General features: G+C 57.8%; 1 protein-coding gene across 4 annotated transcripts; it reads right to left on the bottom strand.

Annotated features, from left to right (window-relative positions):
* Positions 1–1107: 1107 nt before the first annotated feature.
* DAPK3 (death associated protein kinase 3) lies at positions 1108–19169 on the bottom strand. Of its 4 annotated transcripts, XM_073017113.1 has the most exons (10): positions 19057–19124; positions 18251–18435; positions 17711–17866; positions 6104–6464; positions 5734–5863; positions 5365–5413; positions 5113–5139; positions 3667–3819; positions 2702–2747; positions 1108–2283 (listed from the first exon to the last, which is right to left on the bottom strand). In XM_073017113.1, exons 3-10 carry the CDS (start codon positions 17770–17772, stop codon positions 1747–1749), a joined length of 1365 nt encoding a protein of 454 aa, XP_072873214.1. In that variant the 5' UTR covers positions 17773–17866; positions 18251–18435; positions 19057–19124; the 3' UTR covers positions 1108–1746. The 4 variants fall into 4 exon arrangements, with proteins under 4 accessions (XP_072873214.1, XP_007993062.3, XP_007993065.3 ...); XM_007994871.3 differs by lacking the exon at positions 18251–18435 and having other exon boundaries at positions 19057–19169; XM_007994874.3 differs by lacking the exon at positions 18251–18435 and having other exon boundaries at positions 18956–19116.
* Between the last annotated feature and the right edge of the window lie 689 nt (positions 19170–19858).

Raw genomic sequence — 19858 nt, 5'->3', positions numbered from 1 at the left:
AATACAAAAAAAAAAACTAGCCAGGCAAGGTGGCGGGTGCCTGTAGTCCCAGCTACTCAGGAGGCTGAGGCAGGAGAATGGCATAAACCCGGGAGCCGGAGCTTGCAGTGAGCTGAGATCCGGTCACTGCACTCCAGCCTGGGCAACAGAGCGAGACTCTGTCTCAGAAAAAAAAAAAAAAATACAAAAATTACAGCTGGACATGGTGGCTTATGCCTGGAATCCCAGCACTTTGGGAGGCCGAGGTGGGCAGATCACCTGAGGTCAGGAGTTGGTGACTAGCCTGGCCAACATGGTGAAACCCTGCCTCTACTAAAAACACGAAATTAGCCCAACGTGGTGGCGCATGCCTGTAATCCCAGCTGCTCTGGAGGCTGGGGCAGGAGAACCGCCTGAACCTGGGAGGCGGAGGTTGCAGTGAGCCGAGATCGTGCCATTGCACTCCAGCCTGGGCAACAAGAGCAAAACTCCATCTCAAATAAAAACAAAAGACAAAAATTAGCCACGTGTGGTGATGCACGCCTGTAATCCCAGCCACTTGGGAGGCTGAGGCAGGAGACCCACTTGCGTCCAGGAGGCGGAGATTACAGTAAGCCGAGATCACACCACTGCACTCCAGCGGGCAACAGGGCGGGAATCTATCTCAAAAAAAAAAAAAATAAAAAAAATAAAAAAAGAACCTCCTCAGGAAGGATGAGCAAGGTGGGCCCCTCTCTGAAACCACGTGTGAGACCCAGCGGCTGTGCTGAGCCTGCTCCTCCTCCAAGGCCACTGGCCTGTGGCTCCAGGTGGGGCAGGGGCTCCCACGTGAGACGCAGCAGCATCCGGTAAGGCGCAAAAGGACAAGAAATGACTCTGACCCACCTCGGCTGCCCGGAGCTTCCATCTCATTGCAATCCAAACACCCAGGGGCGCCAGAGACCAAGATGCGGCAGCTCCCAGGACACCGTGAGGGTCTGCGAGGCCACCCAACTTTGTCCCCTTCTTCCCGAGGAGCACAGCAGCAGGCAGGGAACACAGACAAACATGAAAGCCTCGGAGGGCACATCTTCGGAGGCCAAAGGTTGGTTATCCCCTGCCAAGGTCTGAAGCGCACAACACGCTGCGTATCTGGAAGCCGGTGTTTTATCTCTCTTGGCTGCACAGGGCCACTCTTGTCTAGGCCTGCACACGCGCCACGACAGGGCTTGCGGAGGAGTCTGCAGCAGAGGACCCCACATCCAGGGAACGGGCCTTGGCAAGGAGGGCACATGGTAGAAGACCCCACCAAGCCCGGTGCCACCCAGAAGCGTGGGGACTGCCTGTCCGCCGTCCACCCCACCCTCCCCGTCCCACGACCTCCTCCTGGGCCAGTGGCAGCAACGGGCAGCACCCCGCCGAACTGCCCGCAAACCCTCCCCCAGGCCTGGGCCTGGGCCAGGGCTGCATTCGGACGGCGCTGTGCCTTGGTAGCCAGTCCCATCCTGGGTCCCAACCCTCACAGCGCCAGAGGCCACGCTGCCTGGAGGGTCCCAGCGTCATTGATGATGCAGGAGAGAAGGTGAAGGCCGGCTTGGAGGCTGTGCAGAGAAGCAGTCCCGTCCCACACCCACCCTTGCCCTCCAGCTCTTCCCACTCCGCCTCCAGCCTGGGGGCAGTGCACAAGGGCTGGAACGGGAGAGGAGGAGCAGCGTCCAAGTAAGCGCCCCCACCGAAGGCCGAAGGCAGAGCTCCAGCTGTCCTGGGGCCTGGCCCAGCCCAGTGCGCCTAGCGCAGCCCGCACTCCACGCCCTGCAGCTTCTCCTGCTCCAGGGCGCGCACCAGGTCCTGTACGAAGCGCATCTCGGAGGCCACCTGCTTGGCCAGCGCCTCGTAGCGGTTCTCCAGGCGGCTGAAGCGGCGCTTGAGGCCGCTGGTCCCCAGCAGCGCGCCCTTGGCCTCCTCCTGCGCCTGCCGCTTGAGTGCCTCGGTCTTGAGCAGCTCCTGCTGCAGCCGCCGCAGGTCCTGGCCCAGGCTGTCGCTCTCCTCGCGGTACCAGGCCTCCTTCTCCTCGTAGATGGCGGCCAGCGCCTCCACGTCCTCATGGCAGAGCCGCCGGCTGCGCTCCAGCTCGCGCAGGCCCTCCTCGGCCGCCGCCACCTCCTCCAGCACCTTGGAGAAGCGCTCGAAGTTGGCGTAGCTGTTGTTGGGCGGCATGCTGGAGTGCGACTTGATGGTGTACTCCTTCAGACGCGTGGTCTTCAGGCGCCGCCGCTCGGGCTTGCGGCCGCTGTCCTCGCCACGCACGTTCCGCCGCCGGATGGCCTAGGAGGGAGGGAGGCCTGAGGGGGTCCCCGCGATGCCACCCAGCCCTGCCAGCCCCCGCCTGCCAGTGTGAACTGAGTTCAGGGGCTCATCCGGCGGCCGAGTCAACACCTCGTGACAGAGACTGCCCCGCCCAACGCAAAGCCGAAAGTGCTCACTCGAGAAAAACGTTGCGGCCCTGGCCCTGGGAGTCCCAGCCCTGCTGGACACACACCAGCCGAGGACGCCACCAGGTCTGTCGGGTGCCACACGTCCCACGCCCAGGACCTGACCCCCACCACGCAGGCCCACTCCTCTGGGGACCCTTCCCAGCCACTGGGGTTTGTCACATCCACAAGCCTTAAATGCTGAAGGCCATCGGGACCCCAGTGAGAAGGCCAAGGCGGGAAGCCCAGGGAACTCCCCCTGCCCCACTTACCTTAATCCAGGAATGTTCCAGGCTCTGGGCAATGGTCATTCTCCGCCTGGAAGACCCCTGCCCTAGTTAGTTACACCTGCACCATCTGTCCCGTCCTCCCGCGGATGACTGACTCCCAGGACCCCCAAAAGCCCTAAAGTCACCCCCCAGCTGCTGCTCAGCCAACCACAGGAGCTGAACAAGGGGACCTCAGGGAGCGCGGGGTTTTCTGGGGGATGGTGGAGAGAGCTGAGACTTCAGGCTGGAGTAGCAAACCCAGGTACCCGAGAGAGAGGCTGGGTGGCCGGGGAGGCCTGGGAGGTCTGGGGATCTGGGGGTCTGGGGACGCCCAGGGAGGTCTGGGGAGGTCAGAGGAGGCCTGGGAAGGCCCTATGAGTGAGGGCTCAGCACTGCCGGGATTCTAAGTGTTTACAGGAAAACAAGTCAGCTGGAATTTTACATGGAACCTTATTTTACACACTGGCAACTAAAAGTTTATTAAATACACGGCAAGCAGCCAGACACAGTGTGTCACGCCTGCAATTCCAGCACTTTGGGAGGCCAACCAAGGCGGGCAAATCACTGGAGGTCAGGAGCTCAAGACCAGCCTGAGCAACACGGTGAAGCTCTGTCTCTACTAAAAATACAAAAATTAGCCAGGTGTAGTGGCGGGCGCCTGTAATCCCAGCTACTCAGGACGCTGACATGGGAGAATATCCTGAACCCGGGAGGCGGAGGCTGCAGTGAGCTGAGATCGCACCACTGCACTCCAGCCTGGGTGACAGAGTGAGACTCTGTCTCAAGAAAAAACCATGGCAATGGCCAACCTGGCCCATCAGTTTCCTCTCTCCAGCCCGAGAGGGAAGCCATGTCTCATCCCCAGCCGCAGGGAGGTGGTGCTGGGAGGAGAGTCCCCTGAAGCCTCCATGGGTGGAGTGGGCCCGTGTCCCATGTCCCACCCCGGGCTCCCTGCCGGCCCCTCGTACTTGGGATCTTTGACGAGCAGCCGGCGAATGAAGTCCTTGGCCAGCTCACTGGTGTTGCTGAAGTACTCCTCGTCAAAGTCATAGTTCACGGCTGAGATGTTGGTGAGCGTCTCCTGCTTGGTCTCGCCCAGGAACGGGGATGCACCGCTCAGGCTGCGAGATGGGCACGGGGTTCAGTGGGGTCCTGGGCTCCCACCACGACCGTGCCGCCTCCCCAGCTGCCCCCAACTCCGTCCTGCCCACGACAGGCAGAGCAGAGACAACAGGCTGACGGCACGCACCTGGGCCACTCACACTCCTGAGCCCCTAGAATCCCAGCCACCACCCAATAGGCATTCAAAATCCACCCCCACACCCTGCCACTGACAGCAGCAGCAATGAATGGGCAGAGTCTCTTTGGAGATTCAAAGTATCTGTGCAGACGCAGGACCTGAAAGACCCCAGTCCTCAGGAACACCGAGGGGAGGAGGGTAACTGCAGCGGGGAGCCCAAGCCGACAACACCTTAGCCAAGGGATCAAGGTCAACAGCCCGGCAGCAAGAGGCCCTGACAGCGTCTGCCTCCCAGCCTGATGCTGGGCAACAAGAGCAAAACTCCATCTCAAAAAAAAGAAAAAAGAAAAAAAATTAGCCAGCCAGGCGCGGTGGCTCACACCTGTGATCCCAGCACTTTGGGAGGCCGAGGCGGGAAGATCACCTGAGGTCAGGAGTTCAAAACAAGCCTTGACCAACATGGTGAAACCCTGTCTCTACTAAAAATACAAAAATTAGCTAGGTGTGGTGGTGGGCGCCTATAATCCCAGCTACTCGAGAGACTGAGGCAGGAGAATCACTTGAACCCGGGAGGCGGGGGTTGCAGTCCACAGCCGAGATCGCACCACTGCCCTCTAGCCTGTGCACCAAGAGTGAAACTCTGTTAAAATAAATAAATAAATAAAAGCCGAGCATGGTGGTGTGCACATGTAGTCCCAGGTACTCAGGAGGCTGAGGTGGGAGGATTGCTTAAGCCTGGGAGGTGCAGGCTGCAGTGAGCTAGGACAGCACTCCAGCCTGGGCAACAGCTAAGACCCCGTCTCAACAAATAAAAATAATAAACAACGGCAGACCCATGTGTGGCCCAGGGAGGAGTCAAAACCCAGCCTGGGGCCAGGTCCCTTCCTTGCACTTTGAGGAGGCTGGGCTCCCTAGCAGCCGCAGGGACAGGAGCATACACACCCCCGAACCCGGCCTGCTCAGGTGCTCTGTGAGTGTCCTGCCTTCAGAACTCTTCAGAAGCCTCTGGAACAGCAGCCACAGAGAATCACTCATCCGTTCACCCGGTATCCCCTGAGCACCCGTGATGGGTCACAGCCAGGCTGGGGAACCCCGGCACCCGCATGAAACACACGGAGCCCAGGATCCGTGCCAGCTGTGCTGCACAGCTGAGGGGCCCCCGCCAGGTACTCACAGGATGTAGGTGATGACGCCGATGCTCCTGGGGACAGACAAGAGGAAACGGTCAGCGCAGTGTGGGGCCGCCTACCCTCCCAGTGCAGGGCCCCGCCCGCCCTCCTAGGACCAGGGCGTCCAGAGCCCCTGTTCTAGGGCAATGGTCCCCTCATACTCGAACAGCAGCAAGGCCCCGCTTCATCCCCAGCTGCAGCGCTGGCCTGCGCTCCAGGACAGCAGGGAGGCCCGGGGGAGGGGGTGGCACACTCACCACATGTCCGCCTCCAGGCCCAGCGGCTCATAGTTCACAATCTCTGGGGCTGCAGAACAGGGAGATGTGGATCAGGCACTGGGGACACACTGGCCAAGGAAGAGGCTCACGACACAGGCATGGGGTCAAGGCTCAACACATCACAGCCCTTGGGGCATGAATGCGGCAGAGTTGGCCCTCAGGGCCTGATGGTAGGACGGCTGGGCTGCACCAAACGGAGGCCCTAACCTCCTGCAATGCCGGGCCCAAGAGGGGCAGCCTCAGGGCTGTGGAAGCGGCAGCTGGCGCCGGGCACGACCCACCCCAGGCCCAGCAGGCAGCCCCAGACCACCCTCCCCAGGCTGGGCTGCCCACTGGGCAGGGCCTCACCCACAAACTCCGGGGTGCCGAAGATGTTCTTGAACTCATTCCCCGCCTCGATCTTGTGCGCAATGCCAAAGTCGATGAGCTTGATGCGTGGGTTGGGCACGTTCTTGTCCAGCAGCATGATGTTTTCCGGCTGGGGCAGGAAGGGGCTCAGCGGGAAAGCACGGGCCTCCCCCAACCTCACCCCGACGCTCCCCCACCCTCACCCCCACGCATCCCCCACGCTCACCCCCACACTCCCCCAACCTCACCCCCACGCATCCCCCACTCTCACCCCCACGCGCCCAAGCTCCCCCCACCCTCACCCCCACACGTAAGAGGTGCTCTCCAGGCTCTTCCCCGCCCCCACACTGGCCGGCCCCACGGGGCTCACCTTCAGGTCAAAGTGCGCAATGCGCTTGGAGTGCAGGTAGTGGACGCCGTCCAGGATCTGCTTGAGGAACTGAGTGGCCTCGTCCTCCGTCAGCGACTCCTTCTCCGCCAGGAAGTCGAAGAGCTCCCCGCCAGAGACCAGCTCCAGGATGAGGACCACGTCCGTCTTGTTCTCGAAGATGTCGTGCAGGGTGATGATGTTGGGGTGCCGGATCTCCCGCAGGATGTTCACCTCCCGCTCAATCTCCTCCCGGCTCACCCCGCGCCGGCTGGATGACAGGCGGCGCTTCTTGATGAACTTGGCCGCGTACTCCTTGCCCGTGCCCTTCTGCCGGCACTTCCGCACGATCGCAAACTGGCCGCTGGAGGAAGAGGAGTGAGTGAGTGGGGGTGGCTGGCTCCCCGCCACCTCCACCTGCTCCTCTGGGCACAGCTCTGCACCAGGCACATTGAAAGACATGAGCCAGTCGCTGCAGGGGAGCAGACTCCACGCCTTCTCAGAGAGCAATTCCCCAGAGTCCCGCACCATCAGGCGCAGCGTTCCCACCCATCCCAGGGCTATGCCCAGCAGGTGTGCGGAGGCGAGTGCAGAACCAGCACTCACCATATGGCACCAGCATATTATTGAAAAGTGAAAGAATGAAGAGTTCAATGCATATCAAGAGGGAACTGAGTGGGGGCCAGTCACGGTGGCTCAGGCCTGTCATCCCAGCACTTTGGGAGTTCCAGGCGGGCCGATGACTTGAGCTCAGGAGTTCAAGACCAGCCTGGCCAACATGGTGAAACCCTGTCTCTACTATAAAAATACAAAATTAGCCAGGCATGGTGGTGGGCGCCTGTAGTCCCAGTGACTCGGGAAGCTGAGATAGGAGAATTGCTTGAACCCAGGAGGCGGAGGTTACAGTGAGCTGAGATCATGCCATCGCATTCCAGACTGGGCAACAGAGCGAGACTCTGTCTCAAAAAAAAAAATAAAGAGCAAGGTGTGGTGGTGCACCTGCAGTCCCAGCTGCTCGGCAGGCTGAGACAGAAGCACTTGAGCCCAGGAATTCAAGGCTGCAGTGAGCTGTGATCGCCCCACCACACTTCAGCTTGGGCGACAGAGTGAGACTTTGTCTCTAAAAAAAAAAAAAAAAAAGGCACTCATTTCCAGACAAATAACTGAAAAGAAATAAACGGGAACTGGGAGAGATTTGGATTAATCCAGGGGAATTTTACCCAGTCACAAGAAAGAATAGGCCAGCTCTTTACGTGTGGACAAGAATAGACCTTCGTGACGTCACCCACTCCATGAGGCGGAGAACATGGTCTTTTTTGTTAGAAAGGTATGGAGGCCACACAGCAGCCTGTCCGCAGCATGTCCCCCAGGAGGGGGGTTTAGGGCGTGCGCACAGAAGGAGGGTTTGCTTTTTATTTCGTGCAGCTGCATCCTGCCCAAACTAGTCACTGCAGAATTCATTTCACCATTTTCTTTCTTTTTTTTTTTTTTTTTTTTTGAGACGGAGTCTCGCTTTGTCGCCCAGGCTGGAGTGCAGTGGCCAGATCTCAGCTCACTGCAAGCTCCACCTCCGAGGTTTACGCCATTCTCCTGCCTCAGCCTCCCGAGTAGCTGGGACTACAGGCGCCTGCCACCTCGCCCGGCTAGTTTTTTTTTTTTGTATTTTTTAGTAGAGACAGGGTTTCACCGTGTTAGCCAGGATGGTCTCGATCTCCTGACCTCGTGATCCGCCCGTCTCGGCCTCCCAAAGTGCTGGGATTACAGGCTTGAGCCACCGCGCCCGGCCTATTTCACCATTTTCATAAATCTACGCCACTGACTTCGAAAGAGCTCCCTGCTCACCGTACAGAGGGAAAGAAACACGCATGTTCGCAAGACAAGAGACCAGAGTGAGGATGTGGGGCCGGAGCCGCACGCGCCCGGGTGGAGCTGTGGAAACAGCCCGGCCCCTCGGAAGCTTCACCACGGAGTTTCCACGTAACCCACAATTCCACTCCCGGGATCTCCACGAGAAACGCACACACACGTCCACGCGATAACTTCCACAAGGATGCTCACAGCAGCACCGCCACAGCAGCCGCGGGTGGAAACAGCTCAAATGCCCGTCAGCGGAAGCATGGTCAACACAGGGTGGCCCATCCACACACCGGAGCCCGAGCCAGCCACGAACAGGAACAAGCCCCACAACGGGCCACAGCACGGAGGAACCTTGAGGACATCACACCAGACACAAAAGGCCTAAGCCCTGCTCCAGGCGCGGGAGTCGCTGCCATGGGCTGGGCGTGGGACTGTCCTTCCGGGCCTCACATCCCAGCAGCATGGAGGGCCACAGATAAACAATGTGTGCTCACTGTCGCCTCCAGGAGACCCAGGTCAGGGTGTGCTGGCAACAAAACTCCCATGGCGGGCCACCAGGGACATGCTCTGCACACACGCGGGGGGTCAGAGGCAGGGACATTCGAGGTGGGCAAGGGGAGGTGCCAAATTATTACTGATCATGGGGGAGACTAAACATAACAGCCCCTTCAAAGACATCATCCACGTGCTAACCCCTGGGACCTGCCAAGATGGCGTCTTAACAGCAGAAGGGGCTCGACAGACAGGATGAGGTTAAGGATCTGGAGACGGGAGAGCATCCTGGGTAATCCAGCGCCCAGTGTCCTCGTAGTATCCTCGTGAGATGAGAGTCAGAGAGAGACTGGAAGAGGCTGCGCTGTGGCTGTGAAGGGGAAGGAAGGAGTCCCCGAGAGCCAAGCAGATGCCTCTAGACTCTGGGAAAGGTGGGAACCGCATTCCCCCCTCGAGCCTCCAGGAGGGCCCAGCCCTGTAGGTCCACGGTAGACTCGGAACCCCCGAGGGAAGCCATGGTCATCCAGGGCACTCACTTGTGGGGTTTGTTACAGCGGCTGCAGGAGCCTCACGCTGACAGCCAAGGGCAGAGATGGGAGGAAAGCGAGGCAGTCTTCATCAGACTCAGCCCACCCGGCCCAGGCTGCCTGCAACACGACATCCCTGCATACATTCTGCTCCTTCAGACTTGGCCCACCCAGCCCAGGCTGCGTGCAACATGACGTCCCTGCATACATTCTGCTCCCTTGGACTCAGCCCACTCGGCCCAGGCCGCCAGCAACATGACGTCCCCTGCATACATTCTGCTCCCTTGGACTCAGCCCACCCGGCCCAGGCTGCCTGCAACATGACGTCCCCTGCATACATTCTGCTCCCTTAGACTCAGCCCACCCGGCCCAAGCCGCCTGCAACATGACGTCCCCTGCATACATTCTGCTCCTTCAGACTCGGCCCACCCGGCCCAGGCTGCGTGCAACACGACATCCCCTGCATACGTTCTGCTCCCACCCTGGCGCCGTCGTTGCTGTAACACTCCCTGCACCTGGAGCTCCTTCCTCCTTCCCCTCTGCCTGCACCCACCAGGCTGATGGTAATACTTCCACGTCCTATCGCAGGAGGACTCCCACGGCCACAGCATCCAAATCCAGTGGTACCCGCGTGCCAGAAACTCGGCAGGAATATCTGGATGTGTTGCTTCCTTTTTTATTTATTTATTCATTTTTTTATTTTTGAGACAGAGTCTCACTCTGTCGCCCAGGCTGGAGTGCAGTGCTGTGATCTCGGCTCACTGCAACCTCTGCCTCCCGAGTTCAAGCGATTCTCCTGCCTCAGCCTCTCGAGTAGCTGGGATTACAGGCGCGCACCACCATGCCCGGCTAATTTTTATATTTTTAGTGCAGATGGGGTTTCACCAAGTTGCCCAGGCTGGTCTCAAACTCCTGACCTCAAGTGATCTGACTGCCTTGACCTCCCAAAGTGCTGGGATTACAGGCATAAGCCACCACGCCTGGCCGGGTTACCTCCTTTTTAAACACGCAGATTTTATCCCTCTAGTGTTATTCCAACCTGAACTAAAAAATAAAGAGGAGGCTGGGTGCAGAGGCTTATGCCTGTAATCCAAACACTTTGGGAGGCTGAGATGGGAGGATCACTTGAGGTCAGGGGATCAAGTCCAGACTGGGTAACACAGTGAGACCCCATCTCTACAAAACATAATTAGCACACACACACAGGCGCAAAAGCAGCGTGTCCGTGCTCCTTCACCCCCAGTGAGTCGGGTCAGCAGTAGCCTGTGGTCCTAAGGTGAGTGGACGTGGCTCTGCTTTGCTCCCAGCCCTGTCACAGTGGTGATTTCCAGCAGCTAGTCCAAAGTCAATCAACAATAAAAGTCAGGAGACACGAAGTTCTGCTCAGAACAGAATCCCAGCTCACTGATGCCTCTGAACCTGAGGGCTTATCACAGTCACCCACGTAAGAGCCCCAGACTGAGAATATGGGGGAGGCCAGCCTCTGGGCCACCAGGTCCACACTTCCTCCCCACCCCTAGCTGATCCAGTCTACGCTTCCTCCCCTACTACAGGGCGGATCCAGTCCACACTGCCTCCCCACCCACGGCAGATCCAGTCTACACTGCCTCCCCGACTGCAGGGCACATCCAGTCCACACTGCCCCCCCACCCAGGGCGGATTCAGTTCACACTGTCTCCCCGACTGTAAGGCGGATCCGGTCCACACTGCCTCCCCACCCAGGGCTGATCCGGTCCACGCTTCCTCGTCACCCAGGGCAGATCCGGTCCACGCTTCCTCCCCACCCAGGGCTGATCCGGTCCACGCTTCCTCCCCACCCAGGGCTGATCCGGTCCACGCTTCCTCGTCACCCAGGGCAGATCCGGTCCACGCTTCCTCCCCACCCAGGGCAGATCCGGTCCACGCTTCCTCCCCACCCGGGGCTGATCCGGTCCACGCTTCCTCCCCACCCGGGGCTGATCCGGTCCACGCTTCCTCCCCACCCGGGGCTGATCCGGTCCACGCGTCCTCCCCACCCGGGGCTGATCCGGTCCACGCGTCCTCCCCACCCGGGGCTGATCCGGTCCACGCGTCCTCCCCACCCGGGGCTGATCCGGTCCACGCGTCCTCCCCACCCGGGGCTGATCCGGTCCACGCGTCCTCCCCACCCGGGGCTGATCCGGTCCACGCGTCCTCCCCACCCGGGGCTGATCCGGTCCACGCGTCCTCCCCACCCGGGGCTGATCCGGTCCACGCGTCCTCCCCACCCGGGGCTGATCCGGTCCACGCGTCCTCCCCACCCGGGGCTGATCCGGTCCACGCGTCCTCCCCACCCGGGGCTGATCCGGTCCACGCGTCCTCCCCACCCGGGGCTGATCCGGTCCACGCGTCCTCCCCACCCGGGGCTGATCCGGTCCACGCGTCCTCCCCACCCGGGGCTGATCCGGTCCACGCGTCCTCCCCACCCGGGGCTGATCCGGTCCACGCGTCCTCCCCACCCGGGGCTGATCTGGTCCACGCTTCCTCCCCACCCGAGGCTGATCACTGGAGGGTCTGAGTTCCAGGCTGTCTTGGTGTCATTTCCATCCATCTCCGAGTTAACCCTACAAAGCAAGGGCTAGACCCACCCTTTTTTTTTTTTTTTTTTTGAGACAGGGTCTGGTTCTGTTGCTTAGGCTGGAGTGCAGTAGTTCAATCATGGCTCACTGCAGCCTCGACCTCCTGGGCTCGGGCAATCCTCCTGCCTCGGTCTCTCAAGCAACTTGGACTACAGGCACACACCACCACACCTAGTTAATTTTTTTTTCTTTTTGTAAAGATGAGGTCTCACTCTGTTGCCCACACTGGTCTCGAACTCCTAGGCTCAAGTGATCCCTCCCAAGTAGGTGGGACTACAGGCACATGCTGCCACACCTAATTTATTCATTCTATTTTTTGTAGAGACAAGATCTTGCTGTATTGCCCAGGCTGGTTTGGAACTCCTGGTCTCAGGAGATCCTCCCACTCCACCCTCTCAAGTGTTGGCATTACAGGTGGAGCCACTGCACCTGGCCACTATCCGCATTTTAAAGAAACTGAGGCTGAGAAAAGGAAAGCAACTAGACCGAGAACATGCAGTCAGCCAGCGGCGGGAGGATTCAAACCTTCAAAACAGCTGCTGCAGGCTCCAGAGCCCAGGTGCTCTCACAGGAAGCGGGCACCTGGGGCTGGGCACCAGGCTCCTGCCTGCCCAGCTCCCAGCTCCACCCGGTCTCCTAACAGACCCAGCTGTCCCAGGGCAGCCTTCACCGCTCGCTCTCAGTCCGTGGGACTCAGTGGTCCAGGAAAGGGGTGGAAGGGGACATGACTGGACCTGGGCAAACAGAAAACCACACCCTCCAGCCCAAAGAGACCGATCCAGTCCACACGGCTCGGAACGCCTGCTGGGAAGAGAGCCTCTCTCTCTCCCTCTGCTGGGCTTGGATTCGGGCTCGCAGCCACCAAGGGCCACCATGTAGAATGCTGCCTAACAACAGACCAGGCCAGGAGAGGGGAGCCACCAGGCACTGCGGGTGGCACTTAAGCCCTGTCACACAATCTGCCAGGGTGCCTCCTCCACGCTGGAGTGGACCTCGGCCCAGGGGACACAGGGCACCGCACACACCAGCACCCAGCCACACCTGTGGCCACCGCACACCTGGACTCCCCGGTTCCGTAAACCACGCCTTTCCCTGTTTTGCTATTGCCAACAGGATTTCAGGTTCTGCCACTGAGTCCTCCTACAGCAACACCAGACCACAGCCGCCCACCTCCAACAGCTCCCGGTCTCGCTGGCCACAGACGGACTTGCTCCATAGAGGCAAGGCCACCGGCATGCTCTCAGTTCCTCTACAGGTGGAACTCTACAGGTGCTTGATCTCCCCAACCAGGAAAGAAACTCCCTGAGAGCCGAGTCCACCCACTTCGCTTCTCTGTAACTTCCCTGGCCCCCAGCGCAGGTCGGGGACACAGCAAGCCCTCCTCAATGATGGTCTCAGGTATCACTCCCAAACCACTTCCTTTTTTTTTTTTTTTTTTTTTTTGAGACAGAGTCTTGCTCTGTCGCCCAGGCTGGAGTGCAGTGGCCGGATCTCAGCTCACTGCAAGCTCTGCCTCCCGGGTTTACGGCATTCTCCTGCCTCAGCCTCCTGAGTAGCTGGGACTACAGGCGCCCGCCACCTCGCCCGGCTAGTTTTTTTTAATTTTTTTAGTAGAGACGGGGTTTCAACGTGTTAGCCAAGATGGTCTCGATCTCCTGACCTCGTGATCCGCCCGTCTCAGCCTCCCAAAGTGCTGGGATTACAGGCTTGAGCCACCGCGCCCGGCCCAAACCACTTCCTAAGTGCCTGCCACAACCCAGACACGGCCCAAGCGTGGCCTACACACTGACGATTTCTACTGATAAGGTTTGTGATGTTTAAAAATGTGGGCTGGGAAGCCGGGCACGGTGGCTCACGCCTGAAATCGCAGTACTTTGGGAGGCAAAAGCGGGCAGATCACGAGGTCAGGAGTTCAGACCAGTCTGGCCAACATAGTGAAAGCCCTGTCTCTACTAAAAATACAAAAAAATTAGCTGGGCGTGCTGGAGGGTGTCTATAATCCCAGCTACTCGGGAGGCTGAGGCAAGGAGAATCGCTTGAAGCCGGGAGATGGAGGTTGCAGTGAGCTGAGATCGCGCCATTGCACTCCAGTCTGGGCGACACTGCAAGACTCCATCTCAAAAAAAAAAAAAAAAAAATAGTGTGGGCTGGGGCCAGGCACAGTGGCTCATGCCTGTAATCCCAGCACTTTGGGAGGCAGAGGCAGGCAGATTATTTGAGGTCAGGAGTTCGCGACCAGCCTGGCCAACATGGCAAAACCCCGTCTCTACCAAAAATACAAAAATTGACCAGGCATGGTGGCAGGCGCCTGTAATTCCAGCTACTTGGAAGGCTGAAGCACGAGAATTGCTTGAACCTGGGAGGCGGAGGTTGCAGTGAGCCAAGATCGAGTCACTGCACTCCAGCCTGGGCAACAGAGCCAGATTCTGACTCAATTTTAAAAAAAAGTCCGTTTCTTGGCCGGGTGCGGTGGCTCAAGCCTGTAATCCCAGCACTTTGGGAGGCCGAGACGGGCGGATCACGAGTTCAGGAGATCGAGACCATCCTGGCTAACACGGTGAAACCCCGTCTCTACTAAAAAATACAAAAAACTAGCCGGGCGAGGTGGCGGGCGCCTGTAGTCCCAGCTACTTGGGAGGCTGAGGCAGGAGAATGCCGTAAACCCGGGAGGCGGAGCTTGCAGTGAGCTGAGATCCGGCCACTGCACTCCAGCCTGGGCGATAGAGCGAGACTCCGTCTCAAAAAAAAAAAAAAAATGTGGGCTAGGCAAAGTAGCTCACACCTGTAATCCCAGCACTTTGGGAGGCCGAGGTGGGTGGATCAAACTCCTGAGGTCAGGAATTCGAGACAAGCCTGGCCAACATGGTGAAACCCCCTCTGCACAAAAAATACAAAAAAATTAGCCAGGCGTGGCATGGTGGCGGGAGCCTGTAGTCCCGGCTACAGCTACTTAGGGATATGAAGTAGGAGAATTGCTTGAACCCGTGAGGTCGAGGCTGCAGTAAGCAGAGATCTCACCACTATACTCCAGCCTGGGTGACAAAGTGAGACCCTGTCTCAAAAAAAAGAAAAAAAAATTAAAATTCCAAACCATTCCTAGCTTGTAGACCATATAAAATGAAGTGTCAGGGAAAAAGAAGTGTTTGCCCCGGTTGGGTCTGGCCCATGGGCTGCAGCGCGCTGACTCCTGAGTAAATGAATCAGGACAGCAGACAGGAGGGTGCACAGGTAGTCTGTGCTTGCAGTTTAAAAAAATTAGGCCGGGTGTGGTGGCTCACGCCTGTAATCCCAGCACTTTGGGAGGCCAAGACGGGAAGATCACTTGAGGTCAGGAGTTCAAAACCAGACTGGCCAATATGTTGAAACCCCATCTCTAATAAAAATACAAAAAAATTGGCCAGGCGTGTTGGCAAGCGCCTGTAATCCCAGATACTCAGGAGGTTGAGGCGTGAGAATCGCCTGAACCCGGGAAGCAGAGGTTGCAATGAGCTGAGATTGCACCATGGCACTCCAGCCTGGGCGACAGAGTGAGACTCCATCTCAAAAAAAAAAAAAAAAAGTTACAGCACGTTATGCTGCATTCTGGGCCTTCATCTTGCACTTTATGTGTCTCTGAGAACATTCCAGACCACTACCTGAAGCAGTGCCATCAGAACGGCATACACTGGCCACCCAGAGCTGTCAAACCCGTGAGGTGTGGCCAGTCCTGGGAAGAACTGTGACATGAAATACACACCAGACGTCCAAGTCTTCACAGCAAAAACAGAAGGCTAAATATTTTTTTTAATTATGAATTTCTGTTCGTTTGAGAGATGGGGTCAATTTATGTTACCCAGGCTAGTCTTAAAGTCCTGGGCTCAAGCGATCCTCCCGCTCTGGCCTCCCAAAGCGCTAGGATTACAGACGGAAGCCACCACACCGGCCCTGCCTGGTTCTTTTTAAGAGCTGCATCCTATTCCAGCCCTGATGCAGTGGTTTGGGGGGCCATTTAAGAGGCTGTTGTTCCCAGCAGGGCGCAGTGGCTCACGCCTGTAATCCCAGCCCTTTGGGAGGCCAAAGCAGGCGAATCACCTGAGGTCAGGAGTTAGAAACCAGCCTGGCCAACATGGTGAAACCCCGTCTCTACTAAAAATACAAAAATTAGGCCGGGCGCGGTGGCTCAAGCCTGTAATCCCAGCACTTAGGGAGGCCAAGACGGGAGGATCACGAGGTCAGGAGATCGAGACCATCCTGGCTAACACGGTGAAACCCCGTCTCTACTAAAAATACAAAAAAAAAAAACTAGCCGGGCGAGGTGGCGGGCGCCTGTAGTCCCAGCTACTCGGGAGGCTGAGGCAGGAGAATGGCGTGAACCCGGGAGGCGGAGCTTGCAGTGAGCTGAGATCCGGCCACTGCACTCCAGCCCGGGCTACAGAGCAAGACTCCGTCTCAAAAAAAAAAAAAAAAAAAAAAAACAAAAATTAGCTGGGGGTGGTGGCAGGCGCCTATAATGCCAGCTACTCGGGAGGCTGAGGCTGGAGAATACCTGGAACGCAGGAGGCCGAGGTTGCAGTGAGCCGAGATCTTATCACTGCACTCCAGCCTGGGCGACAGAATGAAACAGTGTCAAGAAAAAAAAAAAAAAAAAAAAAGGCCGGGTGCGGTGACTCACACCTGTAATCCCAACACTTTGGGAGGCCGAGGCGGGCGCATCATGAGGTCAGGAGATCGAGACCATCCTGGTTAACACGGTGAAATCCCGTCTCTACTAAAAATACAAAAAAATTAGCCAGGCATGGTGGCAGGCGCCTGTAGTCCCAGCTGCTGGGGAGGCTGAGGCAGGAGAATGGCATGAACCCGGGAGGTGGAGCTTGCAGTGAGCCGAGATCGCGCCACTGCACGCCAGCCTGGGTGATAGAGGGAGACTCCGTCTCAAAAAAAAAAAAAAAAAAAAAAAAAGGCTGTTGTCCTGGTAAACGTTGTTCTAGCAACTACCCCAGTCTTAAGTCATTCCATCCATGTATTTACATTTTTCTAATGAATTAATTCCTAGAGGTGAAATCAGCAGGTTAAAAGAAATAGACATAATCAATTTGGCTGAATTTTGCTGACTTTTGCCAAATGACCCCTAGCAGGAGGTCCTAACACATTTTCAACACTGAAGCAGAAGTCACTATGGGAGGAGGGGGCATGCCTTCTCTGCCACTAACGGAGGAAATTCCGGAAGGAGGGACCTCAGGATCCCAAAAGAGCCGCAGCACTCCCCGGCCTGACACAGAGCTCAGTTATTTACATTCCCTTCTGGTGACATCATGGGGCGGCTCCAGGGAGGCTGGCCAGCAGCAAACTCACCAAATAAGGTTGGAGGCTCTACAAAAGGAGGCGGGCCTAGTGGTGTCTGGCTGGTCTGTGGGGGGCGGGGTCCCAGGGGACCCTCCAAGCTCCAGACAGGCAGGAAATCGGCTGCCTCCCTGGAAGAGGAAACCTCTGCTTTTTCCCACAAGAATGTTAAACAATTGACAGAGGTGTGGGCGCAGCTGGGAGACACGCCCCTCCCTCCCCTCCTTTAAATATCCAAGAGCTAGGAAAAAACTCAAGAGCCTCCCACAAAAGAGGATTCACACAGGGAGAATTTTTTTTTTTTAAATAAATGGGGTTTTACTGTGTTGCCCAGGCCGCAGTGCGGTGGCACAATCATAGCTCACTGCAGCCTCCGACTCCTGGGCTCAAGCCATCCTCCCGTCTCAGCTTCCCTAGTAGCTGGAACTACAGGCAAGAGCTACCACACCTGGCTAATTTTTTTCATTTTTATTTTTTGTAGAGATGGAGTCTTGCTATGTTGCCCACGCAGAAGACACACCTTTTAATAACAAAAGCAGCTGGCATCTGTTGCTCTGGTACCCCATGCCAGGCACGGTATTGGCTGCTGTAAAGACTCAATTACTTATCTCCCCACAGGAAACTGAGGATTCACAAGCAGGAATTCACAGCCAGGGCTGTCTGACTCCACGGCCCAAATTTGTTCCACCAGCACACGGTACTGACTCATTTCTTCTCAGGATACAGGATAAAGAACAGGAAGGAGAGTTGCTGTTCAGAAAACCCCACAGCGCCTCCCTCCCATCCCTGGAGCCCAGCCGCGGGGAAGGACAGCTCACCTGCCCAGCTCCTCCCCCATCTCATAATGGTCCTCCACGTCCTCCTGCCTGAACGTGGACATGGCGGCCGGTCTGCCTTCCAGCAGCTTCCACTCCAAGGAAAGTGCAGTCACCGCAGCCTGGAGATAGGACCTCAGGAGTCCCCTAATGGTGACCCTGGAGGAGACAGGGAAAGAGAGAAGTGAGGAACTGAGACACCACCCTCTTCTCCTAGATTAATGGACAGACCTGCCTACCAAACACAAGCCTCCCACCTCTCCACTCTGAAGCTCCAGACTCCTCAGAGAGGTGTTGTGTTTAGTGGGCTGGGTCCTGTCCTGTCACCTCTTTTAAAGCCCCATAACCACTCAGAAGGTTAGTAACAGCCCCACTGGGCCACCTTCACCCCACAAAACTCTCCAGACACATAATTCTGGCTTGCCTGACGCTGCCGGCGCCTTTCTTTGTCTCTCCTCGACTTCTCCCAACCTGCTCAGCCAAAATCTCCTACCATTCCTGCACGTTCCCCACGCTCTCCTCAACCTCAAGTCCCAGGGCTACCTTACTCCCTGGCCAATGTCTTAACGAAGTTCTCACGTCTACTTCTTTTTGTTGTCGTTGTTTTGAGAAGGAGTCTCGCTCCGTCGCCCAGGCTGGAGTGCAGTGGTGCAATCGTGTCTCACTGCAGCCTGGAACTCCACGGCTCAAGCGATCGTCCCACCTCGGCCTCCCAAAGTGCTGCCATTCTGGTCAAAATTCCCAAGTTAAGTTACTACCTTAACCCCTCCCTTGTCCTTGCCCTTGGTAGGTCTCTTAAGAACCTCAACGATGGAACGCCCCCGCCCACCCCTAACCATCTCTGACTCTCTCCAATTCTGAATTTTCCAGGAACTGGACGACGCCTTCCACGCTCCTGCAAGCCACTTTGCCTCCCTCCGGCGCTGACCGCCACCGTCCTCGCAAGATTAACCTCTTCCTCCCCGCTTCATGTATCAAAGTCCCCCAACCGCAGTCTCCCCTACCCCCCAAAACGGGCCTCCAAAAAGGACACCATCTGAGTGTCCTCCACCGTCCTCCACCCCCTCTCGCCCAAAATCTCCGCACAAGTCCCTAGGCAGACCCCAATGGCTACCTTTGCAGAACCGCCCCCAAGGCCTTCCCCATCCCTAAGGCTCCGCTCCAGCATCCCTGGTGCCGCCACGCCCCTCGCAGGCCCGGCAGAGCCCCTTCCCCGGCCCAGTCAACCAGATGGGTCCCCAAACCTACCGGCCCCTCAGGTTCTCTCCCTCCCTCGTCCTCCGCGGGCCCCCGGAGCGCCGCCCCGAACCCACCCAGCCCTTCAGTCTCGGCCCGAGTCCGCTCCTCACCCTCCGCCGTCCGGAGTCCAGGGCCGGCGCCGCCTCCTCCAGAAGCCCCGCGCCCCGGCGCCGCGACGCGCCTGCGTCGACGTCACCACACCCGCCAGTGCCCGCCCCCGGGAAGCAGATCCCGCCGCCTATTGGACGGTCCGCCCGCCCCTCGTGCCGCACCTTAACGCCCCGCCCCTAGCTGCCTTTTCGTCCCCCGCACCCGGATGCAGCCTCGCCATTGGCTGAGGACTCGCCATCGCTGGTTTGATTGGCTGCAGTCGACGCTGGTCAGCGGACGGAAAAAAGGCCGAATTCTGACCCCTTGATAGCCCCGCCCGCCTCTCCTCTGACCCTGGTGCTGAAGCTAGAAAAGTGAAGCTGAAGCCCTGCATCCCGCTTCCTGCCTTCCCGGAGCACCGGATGCGCGAATGGATGGGGCTCACCTGTGGCTGAGCGCGCATAACAGCTCCTGGAGTGGACCCCGGGAATGCTTTAGGCCCTATGTGGCAGTTTCCTCCTCTGAAAACTGTTACCCACATTCTAAATACTTAAAATGCAAATGAGGCCAATCCAGGGTTCATTCACAGGGCCCCTGTTCGTCTCAAAATGGAGGATAACAGGCCGGGCGCGGTGGCTCACGCCTGTAATCCCAGTACTTTGGGAGGCCTAGACGGGCGGATCACGAGGTCAGGAGATCGAGACCATCCTGACTAATACGGTGAAACCCCATCTCTACTAAAAATACAAAAAAAAAATTAGCCAGGAATGGTGGCGGGCACCTGTAGTCCCAGCTACTTGGGAGGCTGAGGCAGATGAATGG

The sequence above is a fragment of the Chlorocebus sabaeus genome, chromosome 6 (genome assembly GCF_047675955.1).
Source record: "Chlorocebus sabaeus isolate Y175 chromosome 6, mChlSab1.0.hap1, whole genome shotgun sequence".
Taxonomy (NCBI): domain Eukaryota; kingdom Metazoa; phylum Chordata; class Mammalia; order Primates; family Cercopithecidae; genus Chlorocebus; species Chlorocebus sabaeus.
Note: the sequence above shows the minus strand (reverse complement) of the source record. Positions and strands in the feature narration are given on the sequence as shown.

Coding starts and splice junctions, on each gene's coding strand:
- DAPK3 (XM_007994871.3), bottom strand. CDS start 17,772: ATGTCCACGTTCAGGCAGGAGGACGTGGAGGACCATTATGAGATGGGG. Junction 5,140..5,364: donor GGCCTGGAGGCGGACATGTG/GTGAGTGTGCCA, acceptor GTCTGTCCCCAG/GAGCATCGGCGTCATCACCT. Junction 3,820..5,112: donor GGCGTCATCACCTACATCCT/GTGAGTACCTGG, acceptor CCCATCTCGCAG/CCTGAGCGGTGCATCCCCGT.